The sequence below is a fragment of the Drosophila melanogaster genome, chromosome X (assembly GCF_000001215.4).
Source record: "Drosophila melanogaster chromosome X".
NCBI lineage: Eukaryota > Metazoa > Arthropoda > Insecta > Diptera > Drosophilidae > Drosophila > Drosophila melanogaster.
The window spans coordinates 20,655,091-20,670,558 of NC_004354.4; the positions used below are offsets into that span (position 1 = coordinate 20,655,091).

Here is a 15,468-nt window from a genome sequence, read left to right on the forward strand (position 1 = left end):
AGACAAGTGCGCTGGTGTTTGCAGAGCCGTTGTGTGCATAAGCAACGGCGATTATTGACACACCGCCGAGCGATGCCACAGCTACAGTGAGCACTCGCATTGGGCGCCTTAGACCCTAAAGAGCAATTCAAGCTCTGTAAAAACATAACTGAGCAGCAGTTGGTCCAACAGAAAATAGTTGGAATAGTTAGTTACACCGACACTCTGTAGGTTGCTGGTGTTGCATCCGCAGAGGTTTCACCGTACGTCCCACCCTGGAAAAACGCAAATCGAACTGCAGCGCGTGATTTTCGGAAGGTAAGGCCCGGAAAGTCTCGAAATCGAAATCGCCCGCCCAGAGCCACGCCCCTTTGTCAGTTGGCGGAAAACCCTTTCTGTGCGGTCGTGCGTGAAATTTAATCAAAGCAAGACTTAACCCCACGACGCCCCCCATACCAATCGGCGTCCCCTTAACCCCCATGTGAGCCATCAATGTGGCCAACAGTTTTCGGTGTCCCAAAAGTAGACGACATACAAACAACCGGAAATGTTGCACATTTGTAACTTCAGCACACTTTTCCAGAAGGAGTTGAGCGTGTGGGAAAAGTCGGAAAACTGCTCAACAGGGGACTGAGGAGTGGACGTGAAAGTTTTCCATCCGCAGCAAGTGCAAATTTCTGTCAATTGTTGTAAATGGAGTTTCCTTTCTCCTCCGAGCAGCAATTTGTTTGGTAGTGTTTAATTTTTTTACCCAAAATCAGGGGAAAGTAGTTCAATACTGGCCTCACAACAAACTGTTTTCGGGATTCACGAAAATTCAAAGTTTTAATTTCCGATAAGCAACATTTGTTGATGTTTTCGTTTGTTATAAAATAAATTTTAAGCAATAAAAAACAAAAGATACAAGCACACATAAAAGTACTTATTAACTGTAGTTAGTACTAGTTAGTTAACTTAATAATAACACGGCAAAGTTGTTAAGTTATCAGGTAGATAAGTTATACCAAAACCTATCATACTCCACATTTATTTAATTTTGTGCCAGCTTTTTGATTTGGCGCCCACTTTGCACAGGGATGCCTCCTTCGTTAGTTATCGATATTCCCTTGCAAACAGAAGAATACGCGAAAATCAAATCAGCTGAACCGCAACAACAAATGCACGTAACAGAGAAAAAACGAAAAGCAGAGGCAACGAATGGCAGAGGACAGCCAAAACGTTTATTTATAAATCATCACAGGCGACAAGAAATAAGTAATCGAAAAGAACACAATAAAAGCTAGAATGAAAAGCCCTAACAACGAGAAGTGACCATTGTCTTTGTCTTGTACTGCACCCGCTAACAAAAACAAATTTACGCTCTCTTCGCTCTCTTTGTTTTCATCGAAAGATTCGCGGTCACCGTCGCGTCACGTCATTGTTGTTGTTTTGCAGTTTCGCTTTTAATCGTCACTTTTATTTGCGGTCTACTTTGCGCTTTGGCATCTTTCTGTCACCAACAGTGGGACAAACCGAAAGCGCTGGCTCACACGTTGAATAAAAATATACATACATATTTCTAGTAGTTTTTCTGAATATGACTAAAACACAACACAACTTCAATAAATTAGGAATTAAATGTATGAATAAAACGAAATATACATACAATTGCAGTTGTTTTATTAGATATTCCAGCTAAACATTAGAACTAAGCCAAAGATAATTTTTTTGTGATGCATTGCTGTGGGATGTTATTAATTGGACGAAATCACATTTGACCATCACATTGATCGCATCACATACAAATTCAATTATTTTAAGACTTTTTAAAATTAATTTAAAAAATATGGATTTTTGTCATGTATGTAGTTGCTGTGGGGTCGCTGTGCATTCGATTACCTGGACGAAACCGCATTTGACCACCCCTCGCTAAAATGAGTTTCACTGTGCGAACTAGAACATGTGCCTCATGACATGACTGTTCAAATTCTTCGCAAAGCTCTCTTTTTGCGCTCTCTTCTGTATCTGTGTACTATCCCGCCGAAAGATCTCTCCCTCTCTCTTTTGTCTCCCGCAAACTTGCGGTTAATAAAATAAAGCACAAAAGAACAGCATACGTTGATGGGGGCGTCGTCGCCGCTCTGTCGACGTCGCTGCCTTCGTGGGGCTTTGGTCGTTGACGTAGCGTCAGTTAAAAAGCGTCGCTTGGTGGAGCTAGCAAGCGATTTTATTTATATTTTTAGACTTATTTTCTGTAATTCGCTATTTGTAAATTGTATTCGCGGTTTTTTCGCATTTCTCTTGCGACTTCTCTTTCTATCCCTCTCTCTGTGTCTTTCTGCGCGGTGCTCTTCTTCTTTTCGTTCGGCGTGGCTATTTCTTCTTTCGCCTCTTCCATTTGTTGTTGACGTCGCGTTGTTGTGCATTTAATTCTTCATTGTGGTCTGTTTTAGTCATTTTTTTTACATATTTTTTTGTAGTTGTCGTTTCAAATGTGATATAATTAGTTAAGTATTTATTTATAAAACACGCGACGCCGAGAAAAGCCAGAAAGCCCGATAAAGGGACATTGAGGATTGCTAACAAAACAACAACTACAACGATTGGCGGAAAAGAGAGCAACGCAAAGGAGCTACAAAAACAACAAAGACAAAGAGAATCAACAAATAACGGCAAAGCCCCACGCGGAGGAGCGCCAAAACGATAAGAAAAAAGTAGAGCTAAAGCAAAAGCAGAAACAGAAACAACCATAAAACAACGGAAAATGCAGAATATTATTAAACCGCGCAGATAAAATAAAATTTGTCAACCACATTGTTCGAAAGCCCCGACTAAATAAATTGAAAACAAAACTTGAAGAAAGACTATCGGACGATCTTCGAAGAAGAAATATTGCTGGGAAAATAGAACGCTCTTAAGAGAAATGAAATCAGCGAAGTTCAAATAGATTTCCAACAGGAGTTAGAAATGAATTGGATAAATTAAAGATCTCTGTGCAACTAAAAAACACATCAGAAATACGAAGAAATCAAAGAAGCATCATTACAAAAAAAAAAAAAAAATACTATTGAATTTTCACTGAATAAATACATTTAAAAGCTCTTTAGTACTTTATATATATATGAAATCAGAGAACAACTAATAACTTTAGCTTAAAAAACATAGCAAGTTAACTACGGTCGTATAAAAAATACCATATCCGGAGTCATTGTGTCTTACAACAAACAGACGATCAAAACAAAAGCGAAGAGGTCACAACTGCTGGAATAATCTGAAATCTTAGATCGGTCAATCCAAGGCACTATCCGCATATCCCTCCACGATTCAGCCACCGCTGGACCTGACTGCGGATCCCGAGTGCGAGATGGTGTACTCCACGAACATCCTGCTGGCGATAGTGACGATCCTGACGGGCGTGTTCATCTGGTCCCGGCGCACCTACGTCTACTGGCAGCGCCGGCGGGTGAAGTTCGTCCAGCCGACCCACCTGCTGGGCAACCTGAGCCGGGTGCTCCGACTGGAGGAGTCCTTTGCTCTCCAGTTGCGCCGCTTCTACTTCGACGAGCGGTTTCGCAACGAGCCCGTCGTGGGTATCTATCTGTTCCACCAGCCAGCCCTGCTTATCCGCGATCTCCAGCTGGTCCGCACCGTTCTGGTTGAGGATTTCGTCAGCTTCTCCAACCGATTCGCCAAGTGCGACGGGCGCAGCGATAAAATGGGCGCCTTATCGCTATTTTTGGCCAAACAACCCGAATGGCGCGAGATCCGCACCCGTTTAGCACCAGCCTTCGCTGGCGCCAAGCTGAAACAGATGTTCTCGCTGATGGAGGAGGTGAGTCACTCAACCAGCCGGGTCCAAGTTGCAAACTCCCGCTCCCAGGTCCACGACACACGTTCGGAACTCTTACACCGACCAACACAACACACATTTCCACGCTTAATCGCGGGGCCCGATTGAAGAAAAAAATAACCAACAATACTATTTTACTCTGGTTTGACTTGTAATTACACCGATTCCATTTAAAGATAGGAACTGCCTGTTATTCAAATCGAATTCCATTCCCTTACAATCGAAGTGTTTCGCCGGCATATCGTTTTGGATCATAGCTATATTTTAATATTTCGAGGTGCGGCACTTACACCAAGCTACTGGGTAAAATTATTAAATTCAATTTTTTAGGTTCCATTAAATTTCCTCTTCTGATTGTAATGTTTCCAATTTTGATCAATGAGTTACGAAATGGCATATCTTATATTATTGATTATTAATGATAAAAGAACCTCTCTAACGGGCCATGTTGCTATCTGGGGCTTATCAAATCGAACCTGTTTATTGTTACTGACTTGTTGTATCTTATCAAAGGTCACCACCAACTACGGCATTACTACGAAAAAAAAACCATAACGTTTATAGCTCAAGACTTTAGCTCTCCTCTGCTTAGTTTGTTGCCTAGTCGAACCAAAAGTTCTATGCAAATTAATGCTAAGAAATCACAAACTGTGTGCGTTTCAGTAAAACAAATCGAATTTACTAATCATTGTGATAATGCAAATTCCCATGACAAAGCTGAAACTCATGTCCAAACGGTTGACAAGTCTCTAAGGTTTTTCTGTTGTATATCTGTTATGCAAATATCAAGAATCACATCGAGGCACTAATGAAACAAACACTTAATGAAACACTGATTAGCTCTAGCAGCAACATTTGGATACCTATTTATTGATTAACAATCCGTTTGCTCTGTGCTCCTTGTGGGATGTTCTATATCTCCGTAGATCGGCTGCGACTTGGAGTGGTATCTGAAGCGTCTGACTCGAGATCTTAGACGCGGCGACGCGGAGCGAGGGGCGATTGTGAGCATCAAGGACGTGTGTGATCTGTACAACACCGACATGATAGCCAGCATCGCATTCGGACTGAGATCGTACAGCCTGAGGAACACGCAATCGGAGATCGGCTCACATTGTCAGGACCTGTTTCGGCCGAATGTGCGTCGAATAATCGACTTGTTTGTGATCTTTTACCTGCCAAAACTGGTGCCGCTGCTGCGGCCCAAACTTTTCACGGAGCCGCATGCGGAATTCCTGCGCCGAGTCATCCAGCTGGTGATCGAGGAGCGGGAGCGTGGCGGTGATCTGCGCAACGATCTCATCGAGATGCTGCTGACGCTCAAGAAGGAGGCGGATCTGCAGCAGGACAAGTCGCACTTCACGCACCATCGGGACTTCTTGGCCGCTCAGGCGGCATCCTTTGAGGTGGCCGGCATTGAGACCTGCTCGGCGAGCATGTCCTTCGCCCTCTACGAGTTGGCCAAACAACCCCTGATGCAGTCGCGCCTGCGCCGCGAAATACGTGAGGCTTTCGCCAGCAATCCCAATGGGAGGCTCACCTACGAGGCCGTCGCCCGCATGGAGTTTCTCGACATGGTCGTGGAGGAGACTCTGCGCAAGTATCCAATTGTGCCACTCTTGGAGCGCGAGTGCACGCCGATTAACAAGAAGCGCTTCTACTCGCTGAGGCCACACGCCGAGTGCTACACCCGCCGTGGGATGCCCGTGTTCATATCCAATCTGGCCATACATCACGATCCTAAGGTGAGTGCGCAGTTGCATTTAACACATTCCCATAACTGCAAAACTGCAAGTGTTGTTCAGCTCAATCAGTAGTTTGATTCATAGAGCGATCGAGCTAGGAAAGTTTCGGGCATTCTGATATCGAACAGACAAGTATCTGTATTAGTTCCTAACGAGTTCCTATTTCTATGCATAATATGCATGAAACATATCCTTATACCAAAGAAGCTTTTAACTTGTATCGGATATTTAACATGAACAAATTGGGGGAATGATTTATGTTTAATCATAAAGAGTAGTTAAAGTAATATTTCTGTCTAGAAGAGCGTTATTCATTGGGCTATTTCCTTTGCAGTACTGGCCGGACCCGGACCGATTCGACCCGGAGCGCTTTAGTGCGGCGAACAAGGCGCTGCAGGCGCCCATGTCCTACATGCCCTTTGGGGCGGGGCCGCGCAATTGCATCGGGATGCAAATCGGACTGCTGCAGATAAAGCTGGGCCTCGTTTACTTCTTGCACCAACATCGCGTCGAGATTTGCGACCGCACCGTGGAGCGGATTCAATTCGACGCCAAGTTCGCGCTGCTAGCCAGTGAGCAACGCATATACCTCAAGGTCGACTGCTTATAGCCGCCGATCCCATCCAATATCAGCAGCATTACGCTATGGGTTCCTGAAGGGCGGGAGCAGAGCCCCATCGTCATTGTTTTTGTAAATATTTCGGCATGCCTCAAATAAACTTTGCTACGATCTTTTTTTTCTAATCATTAATACAGCTGGCTTGTTTTATGATCTATTTGCGAATTTTAGAAGTACATAGAGCTATTTATTATTATAAGGTGTGTGCAGTACTATGAATTCTCTTTAGAGATATTAGCAGTAGAAAAAAATTTGCAAATTATTCTCAAAAGTATTTTCTCCTCCCACTCGAATTTAAAAATGCTCCATATGCATCATATTAACCTCATTTCATGGGTTAATATCGCTCTCATCTCGTTCGCCATTATTCCAAAGGTGTTGTGGGGGAATAGTGGAGGATCATCGGACTCCATTGAGAGGGAGCAGTGCCCCCGATCTTGCTTTTATTTTTTATGGTCCCGATTTTCTCCACATGCCACCTCAGCGAACTCGAATTTATATTTATTGGCAGGGGGTCGACGGGGGAGGGTCCATTGCGTTCCGTTTCGTTTCGTTTCGTATTGCTGATAACTTATCAGTCAGCCGGGTCTCGGAGGCCTTTGCCCGGTGGCCTGATCGCTTCTATTCTGATTCGGATTCAGTTTCGTATTTCGGTCTCAGATTCGATGGGCTGGCCGCCTACGTCACTGCCATCGCACACTGGAGAGCTTCGGAAGCAAAGTTCAGGTTTCTGGGCGTCTAGAGTTCTAGTGGATTAGAGTGGACCGCAAAAGTGCTCAATAAGTTGCACGTAACATCGTTTAGTTGACTGGCACTTTAAACAAGTCCCAATATAATAGTAGCCCTTTATAAGTTTTAACCGATTTAAAAAAAAAAGGTGACCCCGAGCTAAAGTTTTCGAACCGTTAACATACAGCAATCAAACTTTGAGTGGATTGTAGAATGTAATGTTTGAAAAGATGTGAAGAAACCTGTCTTCGTACATAACAATCTAAGTTTAATACAAATTGGTGACCCGAACATTATGTTTTAAACCATTCACCATTCAATATCGCTCTGATCAAGGAAATAAATAGTGAAAATAATACTAAATCATAGTGCTAAACTAGGAATATAAGAAACAAATGTGGTTCAATCAGTTGCTGATCCCCCCCGCAAAGCTTAAAGTTCAAACCTCACATTCGATCTTTCGATCTTCGTGCGAAAACCGGTTGCGAATAGCTAATTTGTGGTCAATTAAAATTACCATAAATCGAAGCGTCGGAATTGGGTAATCAGTGCTTGTCTGGCCCCGATGAAAATGAAACAGTTGACAGCTGTCATTCGATTACAGGGAATGCATCAAGCATCAACTTTGATTTGTACACTACAAGAAAATAATAGTTAAAACTAAATACTAAGAGTTGTGAAAATAAATTATATACAAATACAAATATAGTGTAATATATAATATATGTAATAATTTGAAATCGCTTAGTTTCCAATATTAAAAACTATAACTATTATATTAAATAGTAATATTTTATTAACTAAAAGTCGTGTTAAAAATTACAAAAAGGCCGAGCTTACTTTTTCCGTGTACTTAATTCTTCTTTAATGTTTTTTCTTTCTATATAACAAGCCGACATCGACGTTGGCGGCGTTATGCAAATGCTCACACCCAAAGGATGGAAAACAAGCGGAAAACCGAAGGGTTTTTGTGATTTCCTCGGAAAAGTGCGTGCGCAACTCTTTGAGGGGAAAACCCAACCCGCTCGTTTTTCCACTGTGCTGGTCAGTTTTTATTAGACCGCGAAAAATCAACAGTGGCCGGCTCGTCGGGGTGGTCTGTTTTCCGTTTTTCCGATCAGATCCTTTGGCATCGAGCCGCCTGCCTTTCTTGTATTTGGTCCTTACGCGCACGCCGCTAAAAGGGTTTTATTACAGCCTCCTGTAAAATGTAATGTCATAAAGTTCCGAGAGCAAATATTGCAGCAAGCTACACCGTGGAAAAATATGTGTTGTTATGGAAAGTAAATAAGTTAGTTACGTTAAGTGCGGATATGTAAGATAAGAACTATTGTGCTTAATAGAGTTGCGGTTGCGATAAGAATTGTGATAAACGTACTGATGGCTTGTATTTAAATTTAAGATTATTTTTTTTTAATTTAGCCACTCATTGAAGTTCTAAGTTCAGTGTATGCATTCAAAGTGGCAGTATATGTTTAGCGTTTTACTTAAGGCGTTTTGAAAATATGATGCCAAAAATTCTCTTGTATATATACAAGATTAGTGTCTGTGTGCATCTTTCGAGTAATTAAGTTGGTATATTTGAAATAAACTTTTTTGCGCAGTGTACGATTTGGACTCAACATTTACTTTTCGCGTCGAGTGAATGAAAGGGGAAAGAGTTGCACTCAGCCTCCTTCAGCAGTTGCAGTTGCAGTTGCTGTTGCTGTTGCCTTCTGGGAATCATTTGCGCCCTCGACCTTCCGCTGACCCATCGACCTGGGCTAATTTACATAAACCTACGCAAACATCCCAGGAACAACAAACAGTGCGTTCCCGAAAGGGTGAACCGACATCCCAGATGTTGTTCTGCACCGAAAGAAACCTGTATTGAGTGGCAACTTTCAAAAAGAGACACATTAAATGGAATTGAATGGGTAACAATCATAAAAAATAATCAAGTAAATAGTTGGAGGTGGTCGAATGCCGATTATGGATAAAATAATTTGATTCCTTGACTAAACTTATGATGCTTAAAAGCTTATACTTAATCGCAAAAGTTGGATATTTCTAAAACAAAATTTTAGCTACTTGCCTTGGCAATGTAAAAGGTCTGAAGTAACCGTATATAACTGAAAACATCGGTAGTGCATTTTTTCCAATGCAGTTCGTAGTTTTGGACCCAATTAGAGCCCCTACTCCCACGCACGTGTCTTTTTTTGGCCCTGCACTTGTCGGCTCCCATTCCCTAACTTTTTCGGTTTTTTGGACGGATCCCTCTGACAGTTGCTGTTGTTACGGTTCACCATGACCAACGCCAACAATTACCGCCGCAATTCTATTGTCTCTCGATTTCCTGGCCCCTGCACATGTATGTACATATATGTACATATAAGTATAGGTTTTTTTTTATAGCTCATTTCCCACATGTCGCGGAGTTGGCCCTCTTCGGGAATGACACTTCGGAACCATTTTAATGAGCCCAAATTACTCGCTCAAAAAAGGGAGAAGACACTGGATGCACATGTCCAGTCGCTCGGGCGGAAGTTGCCATTAGCCGTTAACCATTGTCCATTAACCATTCACATTCACCATTCACCACGCACCATTCACCAGTTGGCATCGATCCCGACGATCCTCATCCTCATCGATCTGCGAAGACAAAACCAATTAAGACTGTCAAACAAATTTTAAGCGCCAACGGAATTATGATTATTAATGAGGGTTCATTGTTTATGACTCTATTTAAGGTATTTTCCGAATATATGGGAAAAAGTACACTTTTAATTAGTCATCCACTTGTGTTTTCAAGTTTTTATTGGAATAGAGAACCATCTTTAATAATATATATGCACGTTTTAAACTTAGTTCAGTAATTATGGGACACTTTTTGAAATTCTTATTCATGCGATTACAGAATAATTTGTAATGAGTCTTATTATAAGCCCATAACTTTCTGTATTTGCAACAAAGTTCGGTTCATTTACGATATATGTATGTACATAAATACGATGCTTTGATGTTCTGTTTCCCTGTATATCCCTTACAAGTGGCCGGAATCCGTTTTACGAGCTCATCTGGCGGATCGTTTCGCACATTTCGCACAATCTGTAACTCGATTTGTGTATCTGTGCGGTAAACAAACTCTAACTCAGACGCAGTCCATGGGATGCACAAAAGATGCGACAGATATTTATGAATGAATGCGGCAACTTGTGTGCCTTCCAGATTTCCCGATTTTCCGATTCGCATCTTAATTCGAAGGGGATGGCCATATGGATCATGGAAATGGATAATGGAATGTCATGTAACCCAAGAAGCAGGCTCACTTCTCTACGCTTCGTTTATCAGTTACATTACCATGCGTATCTCTCGAATACTTACGCCTTGGCTCTTTGGCTCTTTTTACCTGGCGCTTCTTGGGTTGGGTTTGGGTTTTCCTCGAGGACTCGCCATCCTTGTCCTCATCCTCATCCTCATGTTCGTCTTCATCATTATTTTCATCGCAGCTCCCAGAGGAAGTTCCAATTTGCTACATCAATGAACCATGGCCCTGATTTGCTCATCAAGTGTCTTTCCCCTCCTGTTCCCTGTTCCCAGTTCCCAGTTTCCACTTCCCAGTTCCCTGGGCTCTCATCGTCCTGCGTCCTGGGCTTGTATATTTTTTATACTTTTCATACTCCACCCCAGGACCTTGTTCGCATTTCTTTATTCCATTCGTTTGTTGTGTTGGGTGCTTTTTTTGGGCCTCTGATTTCTGACACGGCGCTGACTGTCGGCTGTCAGCAAAAATCATCTTTGGATGCGGACTAGCGAGGGGAGGCGTTAAAGTTTTCATCTACCGCACTACTACACGTAGAATAATAAGTTATATCGGATTTTAATATACTTTATATATCATATTGATCATATATTATTAATAAATTAAATGTCAGACTCGTCGAACCGCTTTCAATACGTTTCTGAAGTTTCAATATATTTAAATATATTTAAGTCAAATAAAATTTCAGATGTGCACTCATAAACTTAAACTACTTAATATGTTTTTTGTTTTCAAGCCTTTATTAACCATTTGGCGTGGGCGTTGGTCCGTTTAAGGAAATCTGAATGATTTCGTTTCGAACTCCTCGAACGACCCTCGAAGCCTTATATCCTTGTTACATGTCTTGGGGCTCTACTACTCTACTACTGCTCAAAAAGCTGCGCCAAATTGTCTGTTTACATTAAATGCATAAATTATGCAGCATTCCATTTACTTATTTATGTTTGTTATTTGCCCTGCGAACAATCGCTTTGATTCCGCCACTTCAGCCAAAATGCCAAATGCATAAAATATGTCAGTCGGCCATGGGAATATACATTATATACATATATTCGTAACCTATACACACAAACATAACATTGCTCAATTTCATTTTGTATGCATTTCACTGCTGATGATGATTTTTCACGGATATTCATGGTTGTTGCCTGGTTTTTGCCCATTCAGATGCCCTAATGATGATGTCTCTCAGTTTTGGGTCATTTGCCGTTGGGTCGAAAACCCTCCCTTTCCGCCACTGTTTCCACTGCTTCTGGGCTTCAATTTAACCACCGCGTCTACAAATCTCGAGGAGCAACCCCCTGGAACAATAGTAAAAGTTGACAGTTATGTGTTGATGACAATGTCGACACCGCCCAGCGAAAACCCTCCATCTGTACTATGTACCACGTATCTCATTCCCGCTGACTTTTCTTCTCATCCCATCTTGGGTGGCTTGTTTTCGATGCTACTTATTCGTGTAATGACCAACTTAGTGAGGGCTGCAGCCCAAAGATAAATCGTTTTTTTTTAGGCAGTCATATTTAAAAGTATCTGAAAGGTTTTGATAATAATTTTCATATTTTACGGTTCTTTTGGTTTACTCTAGTTGACTAGTTATGAATATGCCATCAACAAATTAAGTACAAGTAGCGCCTTGAAATAAATCGTAAAATTGATGGCAAATTTCAAAAACATTTCAGCATGTAATATAATAATACTTACTTATAATTTAATAAATAGAAAAAATAACGGGTCACATATGACACTCCCACTTGTTTTTATCTGCCGGCATGATTAGCGATTCCTTTCTGTTTTCGCAGAATTTTCCAGTTACACTTTGTAGTTTAGTTTTCATGTGTGTGTTCCGCCGACTTCAAAGAGTTGCCGACTCAAAATATTTTCATTAGGCGTTAATTATGCCCGAGCCAAAATATTTTCTTTGACTCCCTGGATTCCGTGTAAACTGGGCGAAAGGACATGGCAGGACATTTGTACATCGGCGTGATTGGCATTTTTGCATTGACCACGGCACTAATGACTGCGTTTCGTATGCATCCTTGGCTCGCTTCTTGCTTTTTTTTTTTGCCAATCATCAGGACACCAAAGGGTGGAACAGAAATAGAAACCGGCATGCCGAAAGGAAGTTGCCCGCCAAACGTAATTTATAACCAGACGATCCGGAGGTCCTGACAATGCAACTGCAAAGTTGCAAAGCGGACTTTAAACAATTTTAGTTTCTCTTTGGGGGGAAGAGCGAACAGAAGTTGGCACTGAAATTAAAACGAAAAACGAAAACGAAAAACTGCAATCCACCCTGTCATTAGACGGCATCAATTGTTTGGTCCCGGCGCACAAGGGACTCTATATGCCGAAGGACCAAAGGACTCTTTTGTCCTAGAATCACACACGGAATCGAACGGGCGAACGGGGCTCGTTGACAGGGGGATATAAATGTTGTGATTTCTTAATTTTTGTTTGCATTTTTCTCGAATTTAGTAGGCTGTTGAGGTAATTACACTAATTATATGGCCCCGGGGCCGATTTTAGGGGTTGTTCCCCATATCCACACCCCGTGCAAGGTCATCGAGAGCTGTGTCAAACGGCACTAGACCCCGTAAATTGGATTCGCAGTCCGGGATCACTTGAGTGAGATGTTTCCATTTTAGGCTAGTGGCACATTTTCATCCATTCCAGCCATTTATACATACATATATATATAGGGAAGGTCCTCGACTAGCTTAGTGGTCGTTTCGAGGGGATTCCCAACGTGGAACTAGGCCCAACCAAATTCTTTCCCCAAAATGGCATCTCTATAGAAGTACTACATATGTATATTTTACAAATTTTAATCGTGCAAGGGAATTTTCAATAATTTCTTCCTTATTATTTATCCGTATTAATTGTTATTAAACTATTATGTTACTAATTTTTAATTTTAAATGTGTTTGCTTTTTTTCTAATTTCAAAATGATGTACATCAATTTTTTCATCGCAGTATGCCTTGATTTTTGGGCCAGTTCAACTAGTTCAATTTATTAAGCAAACTTCATTGTGTTTTTCTTCTCCAGTCGAGTAAGATCAGAAATCTTACAAAATTACAGTCAGCTACATAGTATTTGTTTAACAATTTTGATTTCAAATTATTGCAAGTAAACGATGCAGCCCCGAAATAAATTAAGCAAGTGTTTGATCTATATAACGCCCTGTGTGCAGCAATGTAAGTTTTTCAACGATTCACTTAAGGATTTCGCGAATGGCTTGAATGCAATATTATCTTTAGCGAAAGATAACGCAATCGAAGATTAAACGAAAGTAATACGTTTACTATAGTTGAAAGACAAGACAAGCCCATCAGGCATTTGAATATTCCATTTTTATTGGAAATTTTTCTGCGTTTAGCAGACAAAGTTAAAATATAAGTAATATTATATTCATATGAAAACAAGAAGGAACGAAAAGAACGACATCTGGTGACAATTTAAATTTCATACAAGAATGCATTCCACACCGTCTCAACTATGTACATATGTACATATATTTAATTAAATGCACTTTTACAACTAGAACAAATAATTTAATAATGCGTTCTGATAGATAATGATTAGGTATTTGGTATGATTACCCAGTTAATGGCTTATATCCACAAAAGTATTGCAGATTTAGTGAACTCATGAAATGTTACTAAGCTGTGCAATGTTGTACGAGTATAGAACATGATTTCACTTCTTAAGTGCATTGTATTCCATTATTTATTGTTGGCTTGATACAGGCACAGAGTTTTATATATTTCACCTTTCAATCTGAAACGGTTTTCGTTTTTTTTTTTTTTCAGTGTGTTTCTATGGCACTAGGCGACATTTACTGGCCATGCAGTCCTTGTCCGCCCAAAGGAATCGGAAGTCTGATGTCTCCGAAAAGAAGGCAGTAGAGACAACAGTCGAATGGGGGCGTGGCCCCCAAGCGGGCGACCGCCTTCCAACAGCCGTTAGTCTGCTCCGTCGAAATTCGACAGATTCCGCGAGGAACGAGGTGAAAACCGCATTCATTCGATACGAAAAGTCTATGAACGAATTGGCCAAAAGTGCCCGAAAGCTATATAAAAATGCCCGGCTAAGGAGCTTGCCTTTGAGGAAGCCCATGATGCGAGGAAAAATCGGTAGGAACTTAGTTTCGAAATCAGAAGAAAGCTTATGTTGATCAATCCTGTCTAATCCCTTCAGGTGACTCTGATGCAAGACCCCTAAGAACACCGGTGCCCAGTGCTTGGGCCATAACCGAGCGGGAAAATAAATAGCTGGCATAAGCAGAAGAGATGGTTTTAAGGCAAGGAAATGCGTGTAAATGCGTGTAATTTTACTTAAGTCTGTAGATATATATCCAAATATATTTTTCCTTAAAAAGTGTGTGTTTTTTTTATTAGATTTATCCAAAAATATATCTTCTAGAAATGGTATAAATAATATTTATAAGATTTAGTTCGCTTTTCCGAAAAGTCACATTTAAAAGAGAGTCATGTAATGGGGTCCGCCAATGCTACAAGTCAGGATCGAGACTGGAACTTAGTTTCGAAATCAGAAGAAAGCTTATATTGATCAATCCTGTCTATTCCCTTCAGGTGACTCTGATGCAAGACCCTAAGAACACCGGTGCCCAGTGCTTGGGCCATAACCGAGCGGGAAAATAAATAGCTGGCATAAGCAGAAGAGATGGTTTTAAGGCAAGGAAATGCGTGTAAATGCGTGTAATTTTACTTAAGTCTGTAGATATATATCCAAATATATTTTTCCTTAAAAAGTGTGTGTTTTTTTTATTAGATTTATCCAAAAATATATCTTCTAGAAATGGTATAAATAATATTTATAAGATTTAGTTCGCTTTTCCGAAAAGTCACATTTAAAAGAGAGTCATGTAATGGGGTCCGCCAATGCTACAAGTCAGGATCGAGACTGGAACTTAGTTTCGAAATCAGAAGAAAGCTTATATTGATCAATCCTGTCTATTCCCTTCAGGTGACTCTGATGCAAGACCCTAAGAACACCGGTGCCCAGTGCTTGGGCCATAACCGAGCGGGAAAATAAATAGCTGGCATAAGCAGAAGAGATGGTTTTAAGGCAAGGAAATGCGTGTAATTTTACTTAAGTCTGTAGATATAAATCCAAATATATTTTTCTTTAAAAAGTGTGTGTTTTTTTTTTATTAGATTTATCCAAAAATATATCTTCTAGAAATGGTATAAATAATATTTATAAGATTTAGTTCGCTTTTCCGAAAGGTCACAATTAAA

General features: G+C 40.8%; 2 protein-coding genes and 1 non-coding gene across 7 annotated transcripts; 2 read left to right on the forward strand and 1 right to left on the reverse strand.

The window, feature by feature from the left end:
- Positions 1 to 1,800: 1,800 nt before the first annotated feature.
- On the reverse strand, positions 1,801 to 2,588 carry asRNA:CR45466 (antisense RNA:CR45466). 2 transcript variants are annotated; one of them, NR_123968.1, is made up of 1 exon: positions 1,801 to 2,588. The 2 variants fall into 2 exon arrangements; NR_123969.1 differs by having other exon boundaries at positions 2,050 to 2,458.
- Cyp6v1 (Cytochrome P450 6v1) lies at positions 2,032 to 6,335 on the forward strand. Of its 3 annotated transcripts, NM_001298570.1 has the most exons (4): positions 2,032 to 2,212; positions 2,439 to 3,790; positions 4,735 to 5,553; positions 5,888 to 6,335. In NM_001298570.1, exons 2-4 carry the CDS (start codon positions 3,323 to 3,325, stop codon positions 6,161 to 6,163), a joined length of 1,563 nt encoding a protein of 520 aa, NP_001285499.1. In that variant the 5' UTR covers positions 2,032 to 2,212; positions 2,439 to 3,322; the 3' UTR covers positions 6,164 to 6,335. The 3 variants fall into 3 exon arrangements, with proteins under 3 accessions (NP_001285499.1, NP_608403.1, NP_001285500.1); NM_134559.3 differs by having other exon boundaries at positions 2,032 to 3,790; positions 5,888 to 6,302; NM_001298571.1 differs by lacking the exon at positions 2,032 to 2,212 and having other exon boundaries at positions 2,497 to 3,790; positions 5,888 to 6,302.
- A 491-nt stretch (positions 6,336 to 6,826) lies between these two features.
- On the forward strand, positions 6,827 to 14,579 carry CG1835 (uncharacterized protein). 2 transcript variants are annotated; one of them, NM_167709.3, is made up of 3 exons: positions 6,827 to 6,898; positions 14,017 to 14,340; positions 14,405 to 14,579. In NM_167709.3, the coding sequence occupies exons 2-3, from the start codon at positions 14,052 to 14,054 to the stop codon at positions 14,476 to 14,478; spliced, it is 363 nt and encodes a 120-aa protein (NP_728356.2). In that variant the 5' UTR covers positions 6,827 to 6,898; positions 14,017 to 14,051; the 3' UTR covers positions 14,479 to 14,579. The 2 variants fall into 2 exon arrangements, with proteins under 2 accessions (NP_728356.2, NP_608404.1); NM_134560.3 differs by lacking the exon at positions 6,827 to 6,898 and adding an exon at positions 13,238 to 13,401.
- The last annotated feature ends 889 nt before the right edge of the window (positions 14,580 to 15,468 follow it).